A 21,547-nucleotide genomic window follows, 5' to 3' on the forward strand; every position below is an offset into this window, starting at 1 on the left:
GAAGTTGTTTTAAAAACTGCAGTTGTTTTAAAAGCTATATGTTTTCATACAGCTCCTGCAGCATCTAAAGTGAGATGTCCAGAAGCAAAGTTCCCACCGAACAAGCATCTCCCATTGGCAAATAAGTTAAAATTTCAGTGCAGGAAACAATTTCACAAGTCTTTCTAACCAATAACTTCATTTTGAAAGCAATAAAAATTGGTGGAAATAGAGACAGCAGGTTTTCTGTATTTTCTCCCACCTCAAGGATTCAGCAAAGAAAGCAGCATCTGCCACAGCACTGTGTACTCGCCTACAAAACTGATCTCAGACAGCAGATGCAATCTGAGGCTTACTTTGCACTCTCAGTGCTGCCTTTCATCTAAGGTGTTGCACTTCTGGGCTAAGATAAAAGCTTTAATTCTGGACGCCTACATCCTGTTCCCTCAATCAGAAGTGAAGAAGTAGATTCTTGCCAAATTAGGACACCTTCCAAGCCCTGCACAATATAACCCAGGTTTTATTACTATGTCAAAACTACAAGGGGATTGGTCTAATTTAATTCAATGCTGCTCTGTTTTCTGAGTTACAGCAGAAATGCTTCTTAAAAGGCAGCAAGTAATTTTCCCTGAGAGTGCAGCAAGGAAGTGGCCCTTTGGAGACATTCCTGCTGGCTACCAGTCCCAGAGTCAAACGCAGCTGTCACAGACTTTGGTGGCCTCTAGTGGCTGTTTTGTCCACATCCCAAACTCATCACATGATTTGACTCCTAAGATTCCATCTGCTCCACTTGCTGGACCATTCCAAAGCTGGCATCAGAGTGACACGAGGATATGGAGAGGTGCAGCAGAGGAAAGATAAAGCAGGAGTTGTTACAATCATCTTAGATGCTATGCACCCATCAAGATCTACCCCATCACCTACAGCAGATTTCCTGTCACCACATCCAGTGGCAAGGCAGCTCTGGTTCTTGAAATTATGTGTTTTCCATTGATTTTTTAACACAATTTCTTTTTAAGCCAGAGTTTAAACTATGATTTCTAACAATGGAGCCAAGAAGTGTCTTCATAAAAGACTAATCTTCACTTAACATTGTCTTTCAGTTAGTTTGAGGATTTAAAAGTTACAAATTCAGGTTTTAAAGAACAAAATATTTAAGTAGTTCAACAGTTCTTCAAAAGCAACAATCTGATGTGTCTTGAACTGAAGTGAATACAGAGCTCATGGGGTCTGTAGAGATCCCCTCCACAATGTATCACATCAAACCTAATGGACAATATTCACAGTAAACATTTTCTAAAAGCAGTCTAACTTTCCCTAATTTTGGTACAGTTCTCAGATCCCACCACACTGCCAAATCACCCACAGAGCAGTGTGGGGGCTCCAAGTCAGATTGGATGAAATTTTGCTCTCTTGCATAAGGGAAGCTGAAGTCTACAAAGGCTTTAAAAGTTGTTGAGCTGCATGGAGTGGAGACACTGGAATGGCAGGTTCCCAGACACTGCCCAGCACAGCTCTAGGTGCTCTCCAGGTTCATGGTCACTCTCTCAAGCTGGAAAGTGCAATTCAAGGGACACAAAATGCTGAACAAACATTACAGCAAGCAAGTCGTACCTTCCCAAGAGGGAGGGCCAATGCAGTTCCTCAAGCTGACAGAAGGTTTGAAAATTGACCATGATCTCCTGATAATTTTGTGCAAGTTCCAGCTCCAGCCTGAGTTACAAGCCACTCCTCTTGAGCCTAAGCAGATTTTCTGTCTCTGGCATTCACAGGTTCGAGTGACTCTCCCAAACAAAACACTGCATTTGCCTTTGAGCAGTATCTCCCTGATGCTGCTGGACTCTAAGCAAGGCCAGAAGCAATTTACGTGCTTCCATTGTTTGTAACAGACTATTCAAGCACAGTTTTAATTTGATACTCTTTATTATGATATCCAGGAAAACAACAACAAGGTGATTGCTTATTACAGCTTCCACAGACTGGGGCTCCAGACCTCATTGTCCTGGGCACACGCACGCACACACACGCACGAAAGACAACCCTGGCCACAAGAACTTACAATCTACAGAAACAAAACAAAGATAATGGTTCATCAGGAAACAAAGAGGAGGAACCACCTGTGTGAGAACATGAGTTAAGTTTTGGCTTGGTTTCTAGTCTGGAGTTCAAGAGTTGAAATTCCTACCCTGTTACAGGATTCTTATCACCATGGGCTGAGTATTTACCTGTTGATTACAATGCAAGATACAGTCTTCAACATTTAAAAACAAATATAAGGAGACACAAAGCTCTAGACCGTAATTATTCAAGTGGTATACAGCAAAACTGCAGTCTAGAGATTCAGAGATCTTAGGTGCCCAGTTTCCTAAATGAGAAAGGCAGTGAGAGTGACCTAAAATATGCAAAGCAAAACCATCCAGGAATATCAACTTCTGTTAAACCAGACAAACTAACATCTTTTTTTAAAATTCAGTATATCAAATTGCCTAACATTCTTGTGTGTGACATGAAGAAGTAACAACTGTGTTGTGCTGAATGACAATGCCTGACCTTTAATGTTAACCACAATAAATACAGACAAAGAATGAATACTGAAATGCTATTAATTATAAAGCTACACTTCAGCTGCTCTGATTCTGCAAAAAGTTTCAGACACAAAAAGAAGAAAAAGGAGTTGTCATTTCTGGCACTCACATCACAGACTTGCCATCCTTGAGCTGGATAAAACTAAAGAATCTGCAGAAACCTAAAATAAAAGTGACAGGACACATAGAAAGAGATCAAGTGTATTGGATTCAAAACTAGGCCGTATGCTTTCTTTTTTAAACCAGAAATAAGAGTTGTTGCCTTTTGAATTGGCAACATCAAAAGAGCTCTAAAAGGCAGAAAGCAGTCAGCCTACTGCTGCTGCAGCTCAGCACTCCTCACCCATTGCTCACCAAAGGGAATGGACAGTGGCAGATGCCAACAGCAGTCCCATTTCACCCACAACAGCACTTGCTATGTGGATGTGAGATTTATGCAACTTGTACTGCAATTTATTCATCCTAGAGTTTCAGTTCCCATTAAGGAGGTTCTGATGACACAGCATATTGATGTGCTTATTTCTTTTGCACGTCTGATCCAGAAACACTCCAGCACTGATCCTATTTTAGTTCTGAAGAGCACACAAAATTCATTATTGTGCAAAACTCCTTACTGTGCACAGATTTAGGGTTATCTGATCCAAAACTGGTAGTTCAGGGAGCAGTGTGAAGAAGGGATACTCACCAGACATCCACCACAACACCTTACAGTATATAAAACAACCTCACCAACAAACCAACAAGCATGGGCTAATCCAGTGCTCTAAAGATAATCCACAGTTCACAACGTAAGAAATTCAAATATGATGAACAGATGATAACTGACGTCAGTCCTTTGAAGTCTTTTTCTTTTTAAAGGATTTTCTAAATATTCCCCAAGCCTTCATTTTGTAGGACATTCTTATACCCTGCACCAGAAATAACTTAAATATTTGCATAACAAGATTCAGGCATTAAACCACAGCCTTCCCTCCTGATGCCATCTCTGCATGCAGGCTCCCACCAGCCTGTAAACATTACAAACATCACCACTGACCCTACTTTGTGCTCAAGTCCCTTCAATACTGACATTTTCCAGAGAGAACAATTAGGACAGCAATGATCACCACTGCATAGGGAGCCCATTGAAACTGCCAGTCTCCAACATTTAAAACACAAGCCCAACGGGCTGAGTCACAAATGGAACCAAACCCAAGTATGACCTAGGAATCAGCTGGTGAACTTCCTGAAAATAGGAAAACAAGAGAAACCAAACAATCCTCCCCTCCATGTACCAAGACATGCATACAGTGCAATTCTTGCAAGGCTCTCTGGAAGACCTCCTCCAGTACATGAAGTGTTGATGTGAAGAAAGACAATATCTCACACCAAAAAAGCAAAAAGCCCCACAGCTTCCTGGCTGAAGTAAAGTTATTTGTTTGATCCAGGTCAAGCTACATTTTCAAAATCCCTACTTCTACACTGCCAGTAACCTCTTGCACTGCTTGGAAACCCTGATGACAGATAAAAAGTATCTCAGTACAGTAAACCACAACAAGTATTTCCCCTTCCCCCACAAGATCTGTAAAAAAATCCATTCATACCTAATGGATTTGGCATGTAGGAGCTACCAGAGACCATGTCCCTTCTGGTACTGGTAACTGGAAGCCTTTAAAGATCTCCCACACTGTAATATAGTGTGATTTTAAACCAACATGCTGTTGAAAGGGGCAGCTGCCTTAGAACCTGATCAATCTTTACCCTGCAACTTTTCTTCCTGCTTATACATAATTATTTGTAAAACTCTGGGGTTACCAACCCAATGGAAAAAATCCAAACAATGTTTGTTTTCAGGTGCACCAGCTCCCTGGTCTAGCTAACCACGCAAGCAGAAATGCTTGTGGTAGCTAAGGCAAGGGACAGAACCACAATTCTGGCAGCAACCTACATTACCTTCATGCTAGCATGGCTTTGGAAATCCTCCCTTCCCTTTCAGACCAAGTTTTTCCCCTAACTCAACTCAGGCACAGTCAGAAATATTCAAAGAACAAAGGACTGCAGATGTGTATTGACCTTTTTTACAGAAGTTCAATTACCTATACCAGAGGACCAAACTGCTTATTATGATTCTGGGTACTGTAACTCCATAAACACAAACTCCATAAACACTAAAATTTTCAAATGAAAAAAGTATTTAGAAAAAATAGCAAACAAAGCTTACAAATAACTGCTGATTTTCTAAATGCATTATCCAAAAATACATAATTTACCTTCAGCATAACCTAAAGTTAGAAGAAATAGCCTATGCATTTTCTCTGCTCAGCAAATTCCTTCACCATTCCTAAGTTTGGGCATGGAATCACCAGAAAAACAGTATTTCCAAAGAGTATTTTCACATTTGTGAATGATTCACACAGGAGAAATCAGTCTTTGCAACCAGTCAAGGAGAAAGCATCCAGATGAAAACTAAAACTCTGAAAATTAATTTCAGCTGCTCTGCATTCCTTGTTTGTACTTTGAAATTAAATAAAAGCACTTTAAAAGTAAAATACTGCTTTTGAGAGAATGTTCTGGCACATAAAACAAACATACATCTGGTGGTCAAAAAAGGCCTGAAATCATCTGTTGTTAAATCTTGAAAAGTTTTGACAAGATGGGGCAAAGAGAAGGAGGTTTAAGAAAAAAAAAACCAAACCAAACAAACGCTATCCACTGCCTGTGTAATTATTTAATTCAAATCCATCTAAATGGACAAAGCTTTCTCTTTGTGGGACCTGGTAATTGATGAGGATAAATTAACTACTGCCTATTTTATTTGGTGTAGGATATAATAATGAACTTCTCAGTCATTTCCATTTCTAATTTTCTTGATGCCATAATTAAGAAAACATGATTAGACAACTAATCTTCTTTCATCTTACTGAATCCCAGATTACAAGCAAAGAGCCAAAAACGCAATAACATTTGAAAAATCAATTTTAAGCAATTCAAAAGAAGTTATCCAGCCAAACATCACTCTTATGCTAAAACAAATAATGTCAAACTAGAAATAGAAGCCTCAATATCTTCTAAGTTTATGAGTGTTTCCATCCCAAGGCAGATAATTAAAAATTACTATTCTTGCCTCATCAAATATGATAAATATGTATTTTTAGTTATGAGAGAAGAGACAGAAAATTCCAGCTTCCAATACTCTAACCAAGTTCTAGAACAACTGTTGTTACTTTCTATTACTTGGCAGATACCAACAACTCCTATAAGGCAATGATGAATATTAAGCCATTGTGGAAATAAAAGTGCTTTTGTAAATGTCCAAAGGACAAGAATGTCCATCAATAAGGCCAAAAGGAGACAAAAAGCAATGTCAGTATTAACAGTCAAGAATATATTCTTCTGAAGTTTTTTGGAAATTAACCTGAAGTTTACATTTCAAGACTACTGTGCCAAAGAATGAGGTTTACAAGAAAGAGTTTGCCTTAGGGAAACAGCTATTACAACCCTCAGACTCCTATAAGTCTTGAAGATCTCAAGAAGTACCTTAAATGCTCACTTCATAATTTGTTCCTTCACCCTTTATGATTCTTTCAGCCCCAGTACAACCAAATACCACAAGCAAACTGATTTAGAGTCCAAGCACCAGACTAGACACTTAAAATTTACCCCCTTTGGCTTAAGGTACAAGTTGAGAGCAAGGCACACAGAATCTGTGAAGGTTTTTCTAGAAACATCAGACACAAAACATCATTTAGAACAACAAATATAGAATGTACACGATTCTCTCAAAATTTCCGAGTTCCACTTTTCCAGTTTTGTGGTCAGATTGGACAGATTCACAGTTCTACCCCTTCCAATCAAGACATGGGATATCTGCTTCTACTGAAGCAGACTGGGTATTTTACAGAGCACATTGCCCCAGAGTTTTCAAGCTAAGCAATTACAAGTCTGCCAAGTCCACTTCAGGAGCTGTGAACCAAATGCTTGGGAACTGTGACTGTAATCAGCTGAAATGTGTAATAAATTATACTGTAATCACTCTAAATAGCACTAAAGAACTGAAGAATGGATAGTTACTTGTAGTGAGGATTTTGTACTAGAAACGTTTATTCTGAATAGTAAGCAATTGAACTGTAGAAAATACAGAATGCAGATTTATCACTTTGTTGGGTATAAACTCAATTATAATAACAGTTTTTAATTAAAATTACTTTATTTATCAGCTTGATTGCTCATAATTACTCCTTAATCAATAAGCAGTTCAATACTTGGGTTAACTTGATAGACTAATTCAGCAACTTCTTCTTAAGACTGCAATAACTGTCTCACTAATTCTCAAGTGAAACAAGTTAATTATACCCATTACAAAAGTGTACAGAAGAAACATTATCTGCATATTAAACTGGAAAACTAACTGGACAAAGTTTCATATTGAGCACAATTATGAAAGATAATGAAAAAATTCTTAAATTTAGATTTTTCCAGTTGTAGCAGAGGTCACAATAAATCAGTTTTAAGAAGCTGTAGCTTTTAAATATTTTTTTCATAAAAATATATATAGGAGAAATCAAACTATTTCCTAAGAGAGGTGAAACAAAGCAAAGCAGTTAGAATAAAGGAATGTTTCTCATCACTTGATCCATTTATCTAATTCCCACATCATGGGGCATTAGTTACCTCCCAAAACAAACACAACACATTGCAATAACCTCCACCCATAAAATCAGGCAGACAAGTTTTCAGAGAAGGTCCAACGCACACTAATTCTCCAAGATAAGTACACTTCAAAACCACAGACAGAAGTGGACAGTGCTACTCAAATCAACTCTTTCTATGGCCATACATGCTCCCTTCTAATTTTCAGGTGCTAAAAGCTATATCTCAAAAAGGTGTTGTGTTCTATGCAAGAAATTTCTAACCAACAAACAATAAGACTCTGCAACGTTTCCAATTAGTTCAGTTTTGTTTTAATGATATGGGGCAATTCTTAGAGCAGACATTGTGCAGCTAGTAACTACCAAATAAAGAGGTCTATTGGTGTGGTCTTGGAATCCCAAATTGAGATGTAAATTTGAGTCAAGGTAATTAACTGAAAATCCAGAGTATCTGAAAATGTATACTATGTTTTTACTTGAATTTTGCAATACTTCTTGAGGAACTTGGAAAAAGTGAAGTTGGTAGAACAATATCACCAAGATTACAAAAACTGGAAGGAATTAATACACTGCAACAGTGATCCTCATTAAGTAAGTTATTTCATCACAGTAAATATTTAAAAAAGCTTCAATGTTTTTTAAAAATTGTTGAATCCTCCCCCCAAGTATTTGAAGAGAGATAAACCTTTTCCCTTAGTCAAAATGGTTTTTTAAAAAAAGTTTCTCAAAACAACAGCAATAATCAAAAAACATGAATTGTATTTTCTTTAATCCATAATTTCTCTAGTGCTGAAGGGCCATCCATGTAAAAAGCAGATTCTTTGGGGACATTAGTCAATTAACTTAATAAAACCCAGTTTTACGAGGATTTATCCTTCCTGCTGCGAGGCGAGTCTGCTCCATTTGAGGTCACTGTTCCATTTATTCCATTTTCTAGAAAAAAAGGAGAAACAATTTTTAAATACAGTGAGATGCTTTATATTTTATTACACTTTTGTGGGTCCTACACAAACAGCCTTTAACTTCTTTTCTGATGTATCTTCTTTGTTAAACTGCTTAATTATCATTCAATAAGCAACAGTATAATGAAGTTTTTACAATGTGCAATATTGAAAGTTTACTAAAAAAAATTTGAGTTTCCTGATGTGGACAGACACTGAGATGTGTGCATTATATAAATCTAGACTGAAAATCAGGACAAGTTATGATATTTTAGGAGATATTATGTGAAAATAAAGCACAATTTGAATGACATGGCTCTGTGAAATTTTGGAGACACAGTATATACTCAGTTCTCTGCTACAGGTCTTAATTATTTATCCCACCTACCTCATAATTCTTGCCAAAATTACACTCCTTTAATTACCTTTCCAACACTGATACACAGAGGAAATCCTTTATACACAAATGTACTCACAATTTTTAAAGTACATACTTTAACATATAGAACTAATTTATGTTATGATGAAGATATTTACATAGGCAAGACAGACAGAAGTAAAACACTAGTTCAGATTTGTAGTGAGTATGTGTAGGTGGAAAGAGTTCAAGATCAGGCACCTATCTAAGAACACAAAGCAAGGATGTGTTACCAGATGCAGCTCTTGACTTCTATCCCACTTCAGGGCCAGAAGATCTCAAGAGGTTTAATCTGTTCAAGTACCACAGTGATGATTTGCTAGCAAAAGTTGCCCCTAAACCAACAATGCACAATCTGTGCATACAACTAGTAAAGTGGAGCAATGTGATACTATTGGGAATTAAAAGTATCCCCTTCATTCAGTTTCACCACAACCAAGGAAACAGATGTTGCCTGACAGTAACCACAATTATAAAACAGATCTAAAGAGCACAGTGCATAGACAGCTACAGTGCTTGCAGCCTAACATCTCTGCCCTGACTCTTATCATTCCATCCATCCATCCATCCATCCATCCATCCTCCATCCATCCATCCATCCATCCATCCATCCATCCATCCATCCATCCACTTTTACAATGGACTGGTTAAACTTATTTTTTCCATCTGCAGATGTGCTGAAGGTCACTAGAGTGTGGCCAATCTACAAACACAACTATTGGCCTCCCTCTTTCTCCCACAACACTGAAATGCTCCCATTTATGCAAACAAGCAACAAAAAAAAGCAACAGTGAGAGGCACACATGAGCAAGAGGGGAGACACAGCCCCAAAGAGTCAAGTGTGTTTGATCAGATATCTGGCTGTGAATGACACCACCATTTCAAGCCTGCATAAGGTGGTCTTTGGATAAAAACTAGATTATTTTTAAATAAAGAAAATTACAAACAGTTAATTAAACTCAAGCCAACTAACTGAAATCTCATTTTCTTAAACAGTTTAGGTAAAACAAAGAACTGGAATCAGCATGTGACTGGATACCCCACCTACATCACCAGCAGGATTTTTCTGTTATTTCTTGCTTTTGGCATAGACTAAAAGTAGCACATCTTATTGTGCCCTGGCTCCAAAAAAAACTTTCAACCACAAAAAAAAAAAAAAGAAAAAAAAAGAAAAAAAAAGAAAAAAATAGTTTAATAGCATATATTACTTTTTCAGAAACACTGCTTTGCTGCACCCAGTGCAAGTGTTCTGAACAGACAACATAACAGGTGTATTCAAAACAGAAGAATTTGAATGAACTGAGTGCTTTTATTTTCATTTAAAATATGGACTAAAATTCTTCAGTGCTCAAGACAAGCATAGTTAAATTATTTTCTGAATTAAACCACAACTCCAATTAACTGACTTTTTCACTATTTGTTTACCACTTGCAAGTCTCCACTGAAGCTGGTCGAAACCCAGCAGATTCACTAAACTACATGAATGAAATAAATGAAGAGATTTTAAAAGTTATTACATTTCTGACTCCCTGATTAAATCACCATCAAGGCACATATTTTAAAATTATTTGACATAAAGAACTTAAATAAAAAAACCACAAAAGCATAGTGAGAAGGCCATGAACATGGAGCTCTAATTAAATGGGTCATTTACATAGGAAACTACTTTCACTCAATTATAAAAAAATTTCCAAATGAATTTTCAGATTACAAAACAAACACCTGGCACTACACAAAAGCCAAGGAGTGATAATTACAAATCATTCTAAAGGAAGTCCAGCAGTACCCTCAACCAACATGATTTTAATAAAAATAGAAACCTGGGAGAAATAAAAAAAATATTGATCCCCCTCCACAAATCTCAGTTCTCAGTGCAAATGGTCTTGTCACACATTACTTTCAATAGATCAAAAAGTGGAACAGGTTGGTAATACATGATTGGAAGTAAAGGATCATTCTGAAGAAAGCTTTTGAAACAACTTCTGCCATTTCAAAAGGGGGCAGAAGTTATTCAAGCTAGCAATTAAACACACAGAAGTTCAACTGTTGGTGCAACAGATAAATTGAAGTACAGGGATTTAAATTTTTTTTTAAAGAGCACATAATTTTTTCTTGGAGGAAAGAGCATTTGTTCATGTTTCATAGCATTTTCATAAAAGGGCTATGACATAATTAGAAGTCAAATCTGGACTCTTCATTTCCAAATGCTTCAACACAGGTTTAGAACAATAAGGTGTTAATACCTTTCCTTAAAGAACTATCAATTTCTGTTTTTTGTAAAAACAGTCCAACACAAAACTTTTTACTGGGTGGATCATCAAACCATCTCTTTGCTCTAAACCCTCAGAATTTTGTAGCAATGAAAAACAAGCTTGAAATCCACTGCAAAAAAATTTTACAAATAAATCTAAGAGATTAGATCTCTTTTAAAGAGACCAGATCTAAAATATCATGCTGTATTAACAAAAAAACCCTCTTAATTCCTTAATTTGGGCAGTTAGAAAACCCAACAATATATAGTGTTTTTTCTTAAAAATCTATTCTTCCCATGGTAACATTCACCAGTACTGCATCTGTAGCTGAGTCATCTGACTTACAAGTTGAACACAAAATGCTTCTTTTGCAACCTAAAGTTGGTTTTGAGAAGTCAAGGCAAAAGAAAAACTGAAACCACAAACCTCTTTCTTTTCTGGAGGTCTTTCCTTTAGCTGATACAAACTTCTTTTTCACTGACTGAGGCTGAGAAGAAGAATGCTCTCTCCACCTCCGAAGCTGGAAATTAATGAACTTCCACATCATAAATGCTTGAGTCATGCAGATGGAGGCCAGCACACTGATTCTAGAAGTAAATAATAAGCAAAGTTTTATAAGGAAGTTTGTCTCAGGTTTTTTGGCAACTCCCACCCCTTCCTCTTATTAACATCCATTTTCTAAGCCAGGAGTTTGCTTGCATAGGGCGACACTGATGATCAAAACTAGATATAGAGTGATGGAGAAATCTTTGCCCATCACAACTGGCAAGTACTAGGTTTCTTTCCTGCTGTCTTTCTCAGAATTACTCTCACAGTACCAGGTAGTAACAGCTGAAAATGGCACAAGAGTATCAATTTTGCAAGGTAATGCTGACAGGGTTAAAGTTTCAATAACTTTTTCTGCATTCCTAAGAAGGTCAGGCAATTGGGTCACCCAGCAGCAATAGGAGCCATAATAAAGGCAGAAAAAGGGGCAGTAATCTTTAACCAAGACCAAAGTTGCTCTGGCCTTGACCTCTAAGATAAACTCACAGCAGACATATCTAGAATTCTATTTACTAACTTTAAAACATTTGAAAGTAGTGTCTGTAATTGGATATTCCTTTTAATTCTACTGGTCTGTTTGTGGTTTGCTGGTTTTTGTTTTAACAAAGAAAAGAAGAGTAACCAGTTACAGATTTCTCAGCTGTAGACTAAATTCAGTCCTACACAAGCTATTCCTATTGATCCCACTGGTTGCATGAAAACACTCAATCATTCAGAATTACTGGCATTAGTACCATAGCATTTACACTGTGTATTTAACATGGGTTTGCAGCACATGCTTAAGAACTGTTCCAGGTTTACTATACCTAACAGCCAGGATATTAAAGTTCCCAGTACTGAAATTCAGCTGCTGATCTTCTGCTCTTGCCAATCCAAAGCCAAAAGTGAGGACTGAGAGAATCAAGGTGAGAAGCCTTCCCAAAACAAAAAGAACTGCCCACAATGAAAATCTAGAAATAAAAACACCACAAACACTAAATAAACTTTCCATTCAAAACGAATGCACAAACAATGTAAATGCTTACTCTCCACCATGCAAATTTATTTGAAATGTAAGAACTTATCTAAATACATGATTTTGCACCTGTCTTAAATGGATCTTGTATTATGTTATGAAAACTGATTTAAACTCAATGGAAAATGCTTTCCAGTGCTATCAAGACCAAAAGCACATTTTTAGTTCTTACAGAGCTGGCTGTATTAGCAACCTATCCTGTTCCTTTCTCTACAAAACTTATAAAAAACCCACGTTAGTATAGACTGAGATATTTTAAACATTCAATACTGTTACTAATATTTACTTAAATAGTCTAAAACAAGGTAAAAAGTATACTGATGGTTTAGAAATATAAGTACTAACACTAGTCTGGAGAATTGTGGCTGTTTAAGAAATATTTTTTCATCTTCCTTGAAATTTTGGTTTCTGGTTAGTTAAATACAAAAGGCTCTAAGACAGAAATTACATGGATTTTAAAGATAAAGACTATTTACCCTTTCTGGTATTTTTCATCACTGAAGTAGAAAAGACGGGATATGTGGAAAAGAAATTCAACGAAGTAATGCAATACCAGAAGAACAAGTCCAAGATGGGTCAGACTATCAAAACAAATAAAACAAACATTCAGACATTTTGTTAGATATTTAAGGCAGAGAATGGAACCAGCACAAGTTTACAATTGACTTACTTCAGAAGATAGGCTCCAGCAATATGAAAGAGGTAAAGTCCAATGTACACAATCTGGCGAAAGATATCTTCCTGTTTGGAAGAAAAAAGTGACCATGTGTTATACACAATTTTATACAATATTGTACTGTGTTATTTGTTATTACAAACTATTCTCTAGTCTTGGAAATTCTTCTTGGTGTATCAGCTGGCTTAATGTGGCCAGGTCTGGCACTGAATTACTCAACCTGGATCATATAATTCCACACATAACTTACTGTTCACTTACCAGTAATACTCAGTATCTTACATATGCTACTGGGAGAAAAGGCATCAAACACAGAAACATGCTTTTTAAAAGGATCCACTTTTATTTGTAATGACCACTATGAATTTATATTACAATAATTATTTTGTATGTATTACTGTATCATCAGATCCCACTGTTCCACATGTTTGCTGCCCATCAAATTGTCTGATTGCTGCAGAATAAAGTGACAGTCTACAAATCAAAATGAAAGTTTTTTTAAGTGTTGAGATCAATTTTAAAAATTCAAGGCCATCCAAAATTGTGGCATGCTGTATCTGGCACATGCAGAGAATATTGTTATTAACCAGTCATGCTAAAACACATGGTCCCACTTTAAGTCAGGTTTAGCCAGCCCTATTAAACCAAACACTTAAAGACCAAGAAATAATAAAGAGGAAGACACACAGCACATGGAAAGCAGATTTTGTCATCTGTGAACAGAAGAACAATTGAAGTATGCCAGATCACAATAAAAACCTCTTTAGGAGTGGTAGCAGAGTATATTCAGTTGTGCTTAAGAAACTCCTTCTTTTTGGAAAGATTCTCTAAACTTCAAGCAAGGATCTTTAGCTTTATCTTGTATATATGTAATTAAAAAAGGCCTAAAATTTTAATCTCACAAGTGCTATACTATGTTATTCAATACTCAGTATCAAATCCAACAAACCCACAGAATCAAAGGATTGTGACAATATCAAACATCCCACTCATAATACACAAAGAGCAAGAAAACAGGTGGAGAAAGACCTACTCTAAATTATCTGAAAGAAAATGAAAAAATAGTTATTTCAGATAAAGACACAGTAAGTACAAATGGTCAGTTTCTCTAGGCACAACCAGGATCAGGCTTCAACACTTTAACTTTAGAACTGAAATAACATTTAAACAGCCCATGCTGCCTGCTTAGACAAACTGTCAGAGACTGTGGGCCTTGTGGAATAATGCACGAGGTATCCATGACTATACAGGAACCAGAGTTAAGAAGTTCTTTTCCTGTTTATGTCAGCAGGACAAGTAACTAGACCTGAGCAAAAGCAGCCAGTTCATTCAGGAGAAGGAAAGCAAGGGAGCCAAGATGGCAGAGATCAAGATGTGGTTAAAGAAATATCAACTACGAACTTGCTAAAACAAATTAATTATCACTCTTGAAACCTAGTGCAAAAGTCAGAGGGCACAATTTCAAGCAGTGACCAAGTAAAACACTGATATTCAACATACAGCACTTAGGCTACAGCTTTCCTGAAGTTATTTTAAGAAAAATCTCCACACTTGGCTGCGAAGACAAATTTGAAAGGGATCACCAGCACAACAGAACATCAGCTGCAGTGCATCTGCAAAACAGTATTCATACTGCACCTGAGCAGAATAAAACTGTGCATCTCGTTACTATTTTACTAAGCCTCTTCCAGGCTCCTGTACAAAGACCCGTGGTTATGTAACAATTATGTTTCATTTTCTTGAATAAAGCAGAACTGGCAACAGAGATGCAGCAACAACAGTCACAGAATGGCTTGGGCTCCAAGACAGCTTTGTGAATCACCTACTTCAACCTCTACACCAAGGGCAGGGACATCAATAGCTTGACCAGGGTGCTCAAAGCCCTATCCAGCCTGACCTTGAACACTTTAAATGAAAGCAAATTCTCTGGGCATTGTGTTCCAGAGTCTCACTGTCTTCATCATAAAGAATTTCTTCACATCTACTCTAAAACCATCCTCTTTCAAAATCATTGTTCCTTGTCACTACGGACCCCAATAAGAAGTCTCTCTCCATCTTTCATCTTAGCCCCTTGCAAACAGTGAGAGGATACAATCAGTTCCCTCACTGTGAGCCTTCTCCAGGGTGAACAGCCTCATCTCTCTCAGCCTGCCTTCAGAAGGGGTGCTCCAGCCCTCTGTTCATCATCATAGCTCTCCTGGACCCACTCAAACAGATCACACCTTTCTTGTGCTGGGGATCCCAGAGCTGGATGCAGCTCACCAGGGGCAGTCACACCAAGCAGAGCAGAGGGGCAGAATCCTTTTTCTCCACCAGCTGGTCACTGCTTGTTGTGCAGCCCAGGTGACATCTGGCTTTTTGGGGTGCAAAGGTACATTGCCAGCTCATGTCCCATTTTTATCCACCCGTTTAACTGCTATTTAAACCAAATCCCAGACTTTCATACTTCTTTGATGTATAGGATTATTCACAGCTTATATTGCACACTTCTATCGTGATTCATGAAGCAACTATTTTTCAATAAGCCTATTCAGACTATCAGTTCTGAGAAACAACAAAAAAAAGAGTTGAAAAGAAGATCTCACAATCACTTGCTCTAGGGAAAATTCATTCAGTGGATGAGAAACACTAGCAATTTTTATTTACACAGCAGATTTTTAGCAATTTTACTGCAATTAGGATTTAACTGAAAAGAAAAGAAGCCACCTTGCTCTGGAGTTCCTCCTATTTACATTTTGAACTTACTTTTTTAGTTTTCTGAAAGTACAGTTCTGGAAAAGCATGAAACCAGTATGCCAACTGTAAGATGTAGAAAAACTTCATTTGAAACCTGTACAATACAGCAAGAATTGAAGAATATTATTTATTATGAATTACTTAAAACATTTCAGAATCTTCTAGTGAACTCATTTCACCATTGTCTCTTAAAGAAAGAAATACTACAGATCCTTTGTGCCAGCCAAGACTAAACTAATATTTTTAATAACAAAATCTTTAAGACAAAGCTTGCAAAAATGGAATCCTTTAAGTAATAGCCTACATAAAAAGAAGCTACAAGCTGTTAAAGAATCGAGCCCACATAAATACATCCAAAAATACATTAGTGACTAATATAGTTTTACAAACTGCTTATTGTACACAGATTGTACATGACACACCCTGAAAGCATTCCCTTCTCTCCCCCAGCAATCCTGTAAGGAAGAGGCCTTACGGAATCAGAGCGTGCGGATAGTCCCTCCACAGAGAGGTTGGATCTGATATATAGTTCTCCTAAAAAAAGAAAAGAACAAATAAAAAATCCCAATAAATGCTCTAAGATGTTATTTCTAGTCAGAAATAATGACTGGGCACATATGTAAGCATTTATGTATATGCACATGTGTGCACACAAAAATACTCGTATCTACATACACAAGTAAAAGCTGCAGATCTATGAGCTTTCTTTTTTTAAAATCCCTGAGAAATCACAAATAAACAAAATCAAACCAACCCAGAAAAGAAATTTCCAAAACAAAAGACAGTTCCTAAGACAGTGCACGGGCTTAGGAACATAAAAAGCAACCAAACAAATCAAGTGATTATTCAAGACAGAATGTCCTTATGAGATGGAGATTATTCCAGAATTACTAAAGCCACAAGTCTTCTCTTGTAAACTGCTAATAACCTTTGAACCTAACTAAGAGAAGAATGGTTTTCCAGGAGTTATTATGTTAAAACAAAAACAAAAAAGGCACAGTCTTCCCTTTCTAAGAGCTAAGCTCATATCCAGCCACTAGCAAAGTATGTCACCTAAAAGCACACAGACCTGAGGTTACAGCAATCTGTCATATACCCATTTCTAAACTCCAGAATGCTGTGTGTGGTGTTTTCTAAACATTTATTTTATGTTAAAAAAATAACACCAAAAAACCTACAGAGAATTAAATACTGTAACAAAGTTAAATGGTTTAATCTTATTCAGTTTGACAGTAAATCAACTCAAGACTGAGCAACAGTAACACTACTGACTTTATACTCAGTTATGACTACAACTCACATAGAACCCTTAAATTTGTCCCCACTTTAAAATTAAAACCAGCTAAAACCAGAAAAATAAGCCGAAAACATAATTATCATCAACATAAGTGAATTTTTTGAAATCTCATAATAGAACTGGAAGACAAAGCATACTTACAGAGACAAGAATACTCGTTCCCCAAACACAGGAGAAAAGGTAGAATGCACTCAGTTGCCCAGACTCATTGAACTTGCTATGCTTTGTTTTTGAAAAGTGCATTTTCCTGTTGATTTTCTGAAATGAAAGTCCACTGTTATTTATATGCTGCAGTACTTCATATTTATTTAGTAACTACATTGGAGTATCTGAAAGTTTTAATGCATGTTTTTACAATTAAAAATTGTAATGCAGAAGTTTACTTTCAAGTTAATAAAGTCTAATTAAAACCCAACAATTATCTTGATGAAAGGAATTAATATTTTGTACTTACATCCAGTACATACTCCTGAATTATAGCATGTATGATTATTGCTACAAGCATGTAAAAGAAAATTGTAGCCAAGTCTTTGATGCCATAGTAATAGAGAGAGATTGTTTCTGCAGATTGTTCTTCTAAAAGACAAACAGAATTAACTGTTAGGCACCAATACAGTTCAATGGTTAATAAGTTTATTTCTCAGAGTGAAACCTTTCAGACAGAAGGAGCTTGTAGTCAGCTGAACAAATAAAAGTAAAATTAAACTGCCACCATGAACTAGGTCACTAGACTGTTTAAAGTAATCTTCTCCACCACATCACAAAGTCAACTTGACTCTGGAAAGATATTATAAAACTAAAGTGCACTTAGGAAGCTTACCAAATACACTGAAAATGGATAATAAAGATATGTTAAACTATCACCCCACTTTGACTCTAAAGAGTAAGAACTGAACTTATCTACCAGTCAGATGTGTTTCAGCACTAATGACAAATCCAGCAGAACACAAACATTAACTGAATTAGCAAAACAATGTTTTAATAAAGTGAAATTCTTGGAAGCAGCTCATTATCGATTGAAATTGGCAAGTTCCCTTCCTGCCAAGTCTAGAACCATGGCTAATAATGTCCCATACACTTCTACCTAACCTCCTGCAAGATACACACCTGTGGCAGGAATGGTAACATTGTACTGAAGTGTAACAAAAATGACGGCTGCTTTTGCTGTAATCTGAAAGAGAAAAAACCAAAAGTGCTGTAAATTCTCATGGAAAAAAGCTACATTAAACTGAAAACATTTGCCCATAGTTTTGGCACCCTTGCCCAGCACGTTTGTCTCCTCCCAAAAAACTGACCCATTATCTCATCACTGCACCTGACTTTCCAAGGGCAGCACACATGGCGTGGTCTCTATAGGTTTGGTTACAGAATACTCAACTTGCCAAATTAAATTTTTACTTACAAGCAGCCTTTCTTACAACAGTAAAATGAAAACACATGCCACAATTCTGTACTATTATATTAACAGAATTTACAATATCATGGAGTTCCTAGATCATGATGCATTCAGCATTGGCTGAGAATAAACTTTATTATTTTTATTTTTAATTAGACAAAATTTAAAACTCAGTTATCATATTCAGAAATCTGTGGGTGATCTGAAAAATGTGGACAGGGAAGGAAAAAAGGCATAAACAACAGAAGACAATTTCAGGCCAGTGGGATACCAACTCAGTACAATTAGCATTCTTTTGACCCTGGGGAGCCTCTGGCAAGAAGCATAAAACAAATAAAATTAAATTTAGCAGTAGTGGTACTGCCCCTTTATGATGACCTGAGCTGTAAGAAAAACCAGAATGAATAAAAATAATTTGAAGAGAAGATGTTGTCCTAATGGTTTTCTTTGTGGGGGGGAGGGGGGGATATAAACCCCCCCAACATATAAGATGGAGTACAAGTTCTTATTTGTCAATAAGCAGAAACTTGTTCTTTACTAAAACACATCTTTGCTGAATCCCAACATGAATCAACATGCTCTAAATGAGAGGGAAAAAAAATAACTGTGCTTTACCATATTCATGATCAGATGGTTTCTCATTGCTGTACAAACCCAACATCTATATGGTAATTAATAGGGCTGACAAAAAACCCAAGCTCCTTTAGGAATCCTGGAAGGATATGTTGAGTGTCTGAAGATAATGACTAGGTTACTACTAGCATTAATTATTCACAGGAAGTGAGATTTTTAAAACCACTGCTTTGTCAACAAGCCCTCTATTTTCTATGAAACCCTGAATACGTGGCAGACTGTTCAATCCATGTAACTACAGGGAATCCAACTAGTTTGCTCAAATTAGTGAAGTTGCCTCGGGCTCCCTATTCATCAAGGGAGTCCTCAGAGGACAATTCGAAACAGAATTAAATTCTAAACTGCCCTTTGAAGGCTGTGTCAGCTACTCTCAATACTGGAATTGTGCAAGTGTAAACACCTTACCATACCAACATTAACCACAGCAAGTGATTTCCAGCACCTACATCAAAGAATTAAAAAAACTGCAACATCCTACATCTGTACCAACAGTGACACATGGTCTTTTTACAGCAGGCTAGAAGATACAGTGGGTTAAAAAAACTCTAAACAAAATAATTCAGCACATTCAATCCCCAAAAGCCTCTACCCCTACCAGTTATACTGTTAATACAGTAAGCTTGATGTAGGCACAAAAAGAACAGTTTAGGTTTACCTCTTTAAGTTCATTTCCCAGAAAAATCACCATGTAACAGCTGTTTTCACGATTTTTGATAGCAAACCCAGACACAATTGCTAGTCTGCCTTGCTTTCACTTTTTATCATCCATATATCTCTCCATCCATCCATCCATCCATCCATCCATCCATCCATCCATCCATCCATCCATCCATCCATCCTAACTCCACTGGCCTTTAGAGCTGAGCTGTACCAACAGCTGGATGAAACCATCCTGAAAAGCAGCCCTATAACGAAAAGGTCCACAACCCTTAACAAATGTTTAAAATAAATGTCTGAACAGATGCCTAAAACACCTGAAACATTTGGTCAACAGTGTCTTAATTCGCTAGATCACGGATAACATTTTGGCGGTCACGGAGGTAATTCCAGCGCCAAAAAGGCACCGAGAGCATCTGCATTCAACATGGGGGCCCAGGGGGCGGAGGGCCTGCAGCAGGGAGCATGCAGCAGGGAGAGCTCCGCTGTGCCGAACCCGGGGCGCTCCGCGGCGTTGGGGCGCCCATCCAGCCCAACCCAGCCCATCCAGCCCATCCCAGCCCATCCCAGCGCACGGCGCCCGGAGCCGCCGGCAGCCCCGGGATGCTCGGCGGGCGGGGGCGCGGGCAGGGGGACCCGAGCGGCGGCCGTAAGGACACGTCACCGCTGCTTTCCTCTCCTTCCCTTCCCGCCGCGCCGCCCGCCGGGAGCCGTAGTGCCGGCGGGGCCCGGCGGGGCCGCGCACACAAAGAGCGGGGGATCGGCCGCGGCGGCCCGGCCTCGCCCCCCGCCCCCTCCCCGCCGTGCCGCGCACTCCTCCCCCTCTCCCCGGCTGCCACGTAACCCCGCCGCCCGCAGGAGCCCCGCGGCCGCGGCGGGCAGCGCTCCCGGCCCCGCTCGGCCTCCCGCCCGCGGGGCGGGGAAGCGGGACCCGCGTCCCGGCGGTAGCCACGGCTGCACCCGTCCACGCCGAGCCCGGGAGAAGGGCGTTCCCGCCGAGGAAGCGGGGATGCGCCGCGGGGGCTCTCGGGCGGGGGCCGGCTGCCGTCCCCGCTACAGCGGGTCTGGCGGGGGCCGGCGGGCAGGTGCGCCGGGGGCGGCGGCGCTGGCCGGGGGCAGCCGCAGGGCTCCCCTGCAGCCCGCACAGCTTCCCCTGCAGCCCGCACAGCCTCCCCTGCAGCCCGCACAGCTTCCCCTGCAGCCCGCACAGCTTCCCCTGCAGCCCACACAGCCTCCCCTGCAGCCGCGGCACTGCCGCGCCCTCCCTCCCCTCCAGCGCCGAGAGCTCCGGCGGAGCGGGAGGAAGCGGGAAGAGGACCCCCGGCGGGGGCGTCGGTGCCGCCTCACCTCGAACATGAGACCCAGCAGGAAGATCATGGCCATGCAGGACACGATGTCCGCATGGTTCTGCACGATGAACTCGTGGCTCAGCACCGGCGGGTTCTTGTTGCTCTTCTTGCGGATCGCCATGGCGGGCCGGGAGCTGGGCGCCGCCGCCGCCGCCTCCCCGCTGCCAGCACAGCTCCTCCGGCCGCGGCCAGGAAGAGGCGGAGGGGAGGAGGCGGCCGCGCAGCGGGGAATGGCAGCGCCGCCGCTCCGCTTCCCCGCCCCGCCGCCAGCAGCGCCCCTGCCGGCCGGCGGCGGGGGCAGCGCCCGCCGTGTAAACGCGCCGGCCCGGGGCTCCCGGCGCCGAGCGGAGCCGTGCCGAGCCCTGTCGTGACACCCGGGCAGCAGCGCCGCGTCCCCGGCAGCGCCGGCCGCATACTCGCTGGCGGCAGCCCGAGACCC

General features: G+C 39.5%; 1 protein-coding gene and 1 long non-coding RNA gene across 2 annotated transcripts in view; one reads left to right on the top strand and one right to left on the bottom strand.

The window, feature by feature from the left end:
- LOC306799014 overlaps positions 1-21,547 on the top strand; it is a 604,175-nt gene that overhangs the window by 579,053 nt on the left and 3,575 nt on the right. The window lies entirely within an intron of this gene.
- Positions 6,621-21,395, bottom strand: TRAM1 (translocation associated membrane protein 1). Its single transcript, XM_079299514.1, has 11 exons — positions 21,107-21,395; positions 18,181-18,244; positions 17,528-17,649; positions 17,215-17,331; positions 16,252-16,310; positions 15,786-15,870; positions 13,035-13,105; positions 12,841-12,945; positions 12,156-12,299; positions 11,230-11,390; positions 6,621-8,125 (listed from the first exon to the last, which is right to left on the bottom strand). The coding sequence occupies exons 1-11, from the start codon at positions 21,227-21,229 to the stop codon at positions 8,052-8,054; spliced, it is 1,125 nt and encodes a 374-aa protein (XP_079155640.1). The 5' UTR covers positions 21,230-21,395; the 3' UTR covers positions 6,621-8,051.

Source organism: Erithacus rubecula (assembly GCF_903797595.1).
Source record: "Erithacus rubecula genome assembly, chromosome: 3".
Taxonomy (NCBI): domain Eukaryota; kingdom Metazoa; phylum Chordata; class Aves; order Passeriformes; family Muscicapidae; genus Erithacus; species Erithacus rubecula.

Excerpts from the sequence above, each read along its gene's own strand:
- TRAM1 (XM_079299514.1), bottom strand. The coding sequence starts at position 21,229 with ATGGCGATCCGCAAGAAGAGCAACAAGAACCCGCCGGTGCTGAGCCAC. Across the intron at positions 12,946-13,034 it reads GCTGGAGCCTATCTTCTGAA|TCTGACCCATCTTGGACTTG; the intron begins GTAAGTCAATTG and ends TTGTTTTGATAG. Across the intron at positions 8,126-11,229 it reads GACCTCCAGAAAAGAAAGAG|AAAATGGAATAAATGGAACA; the intron begins GTTTGTGGTTTC and ends CTTTTTTTCTAG.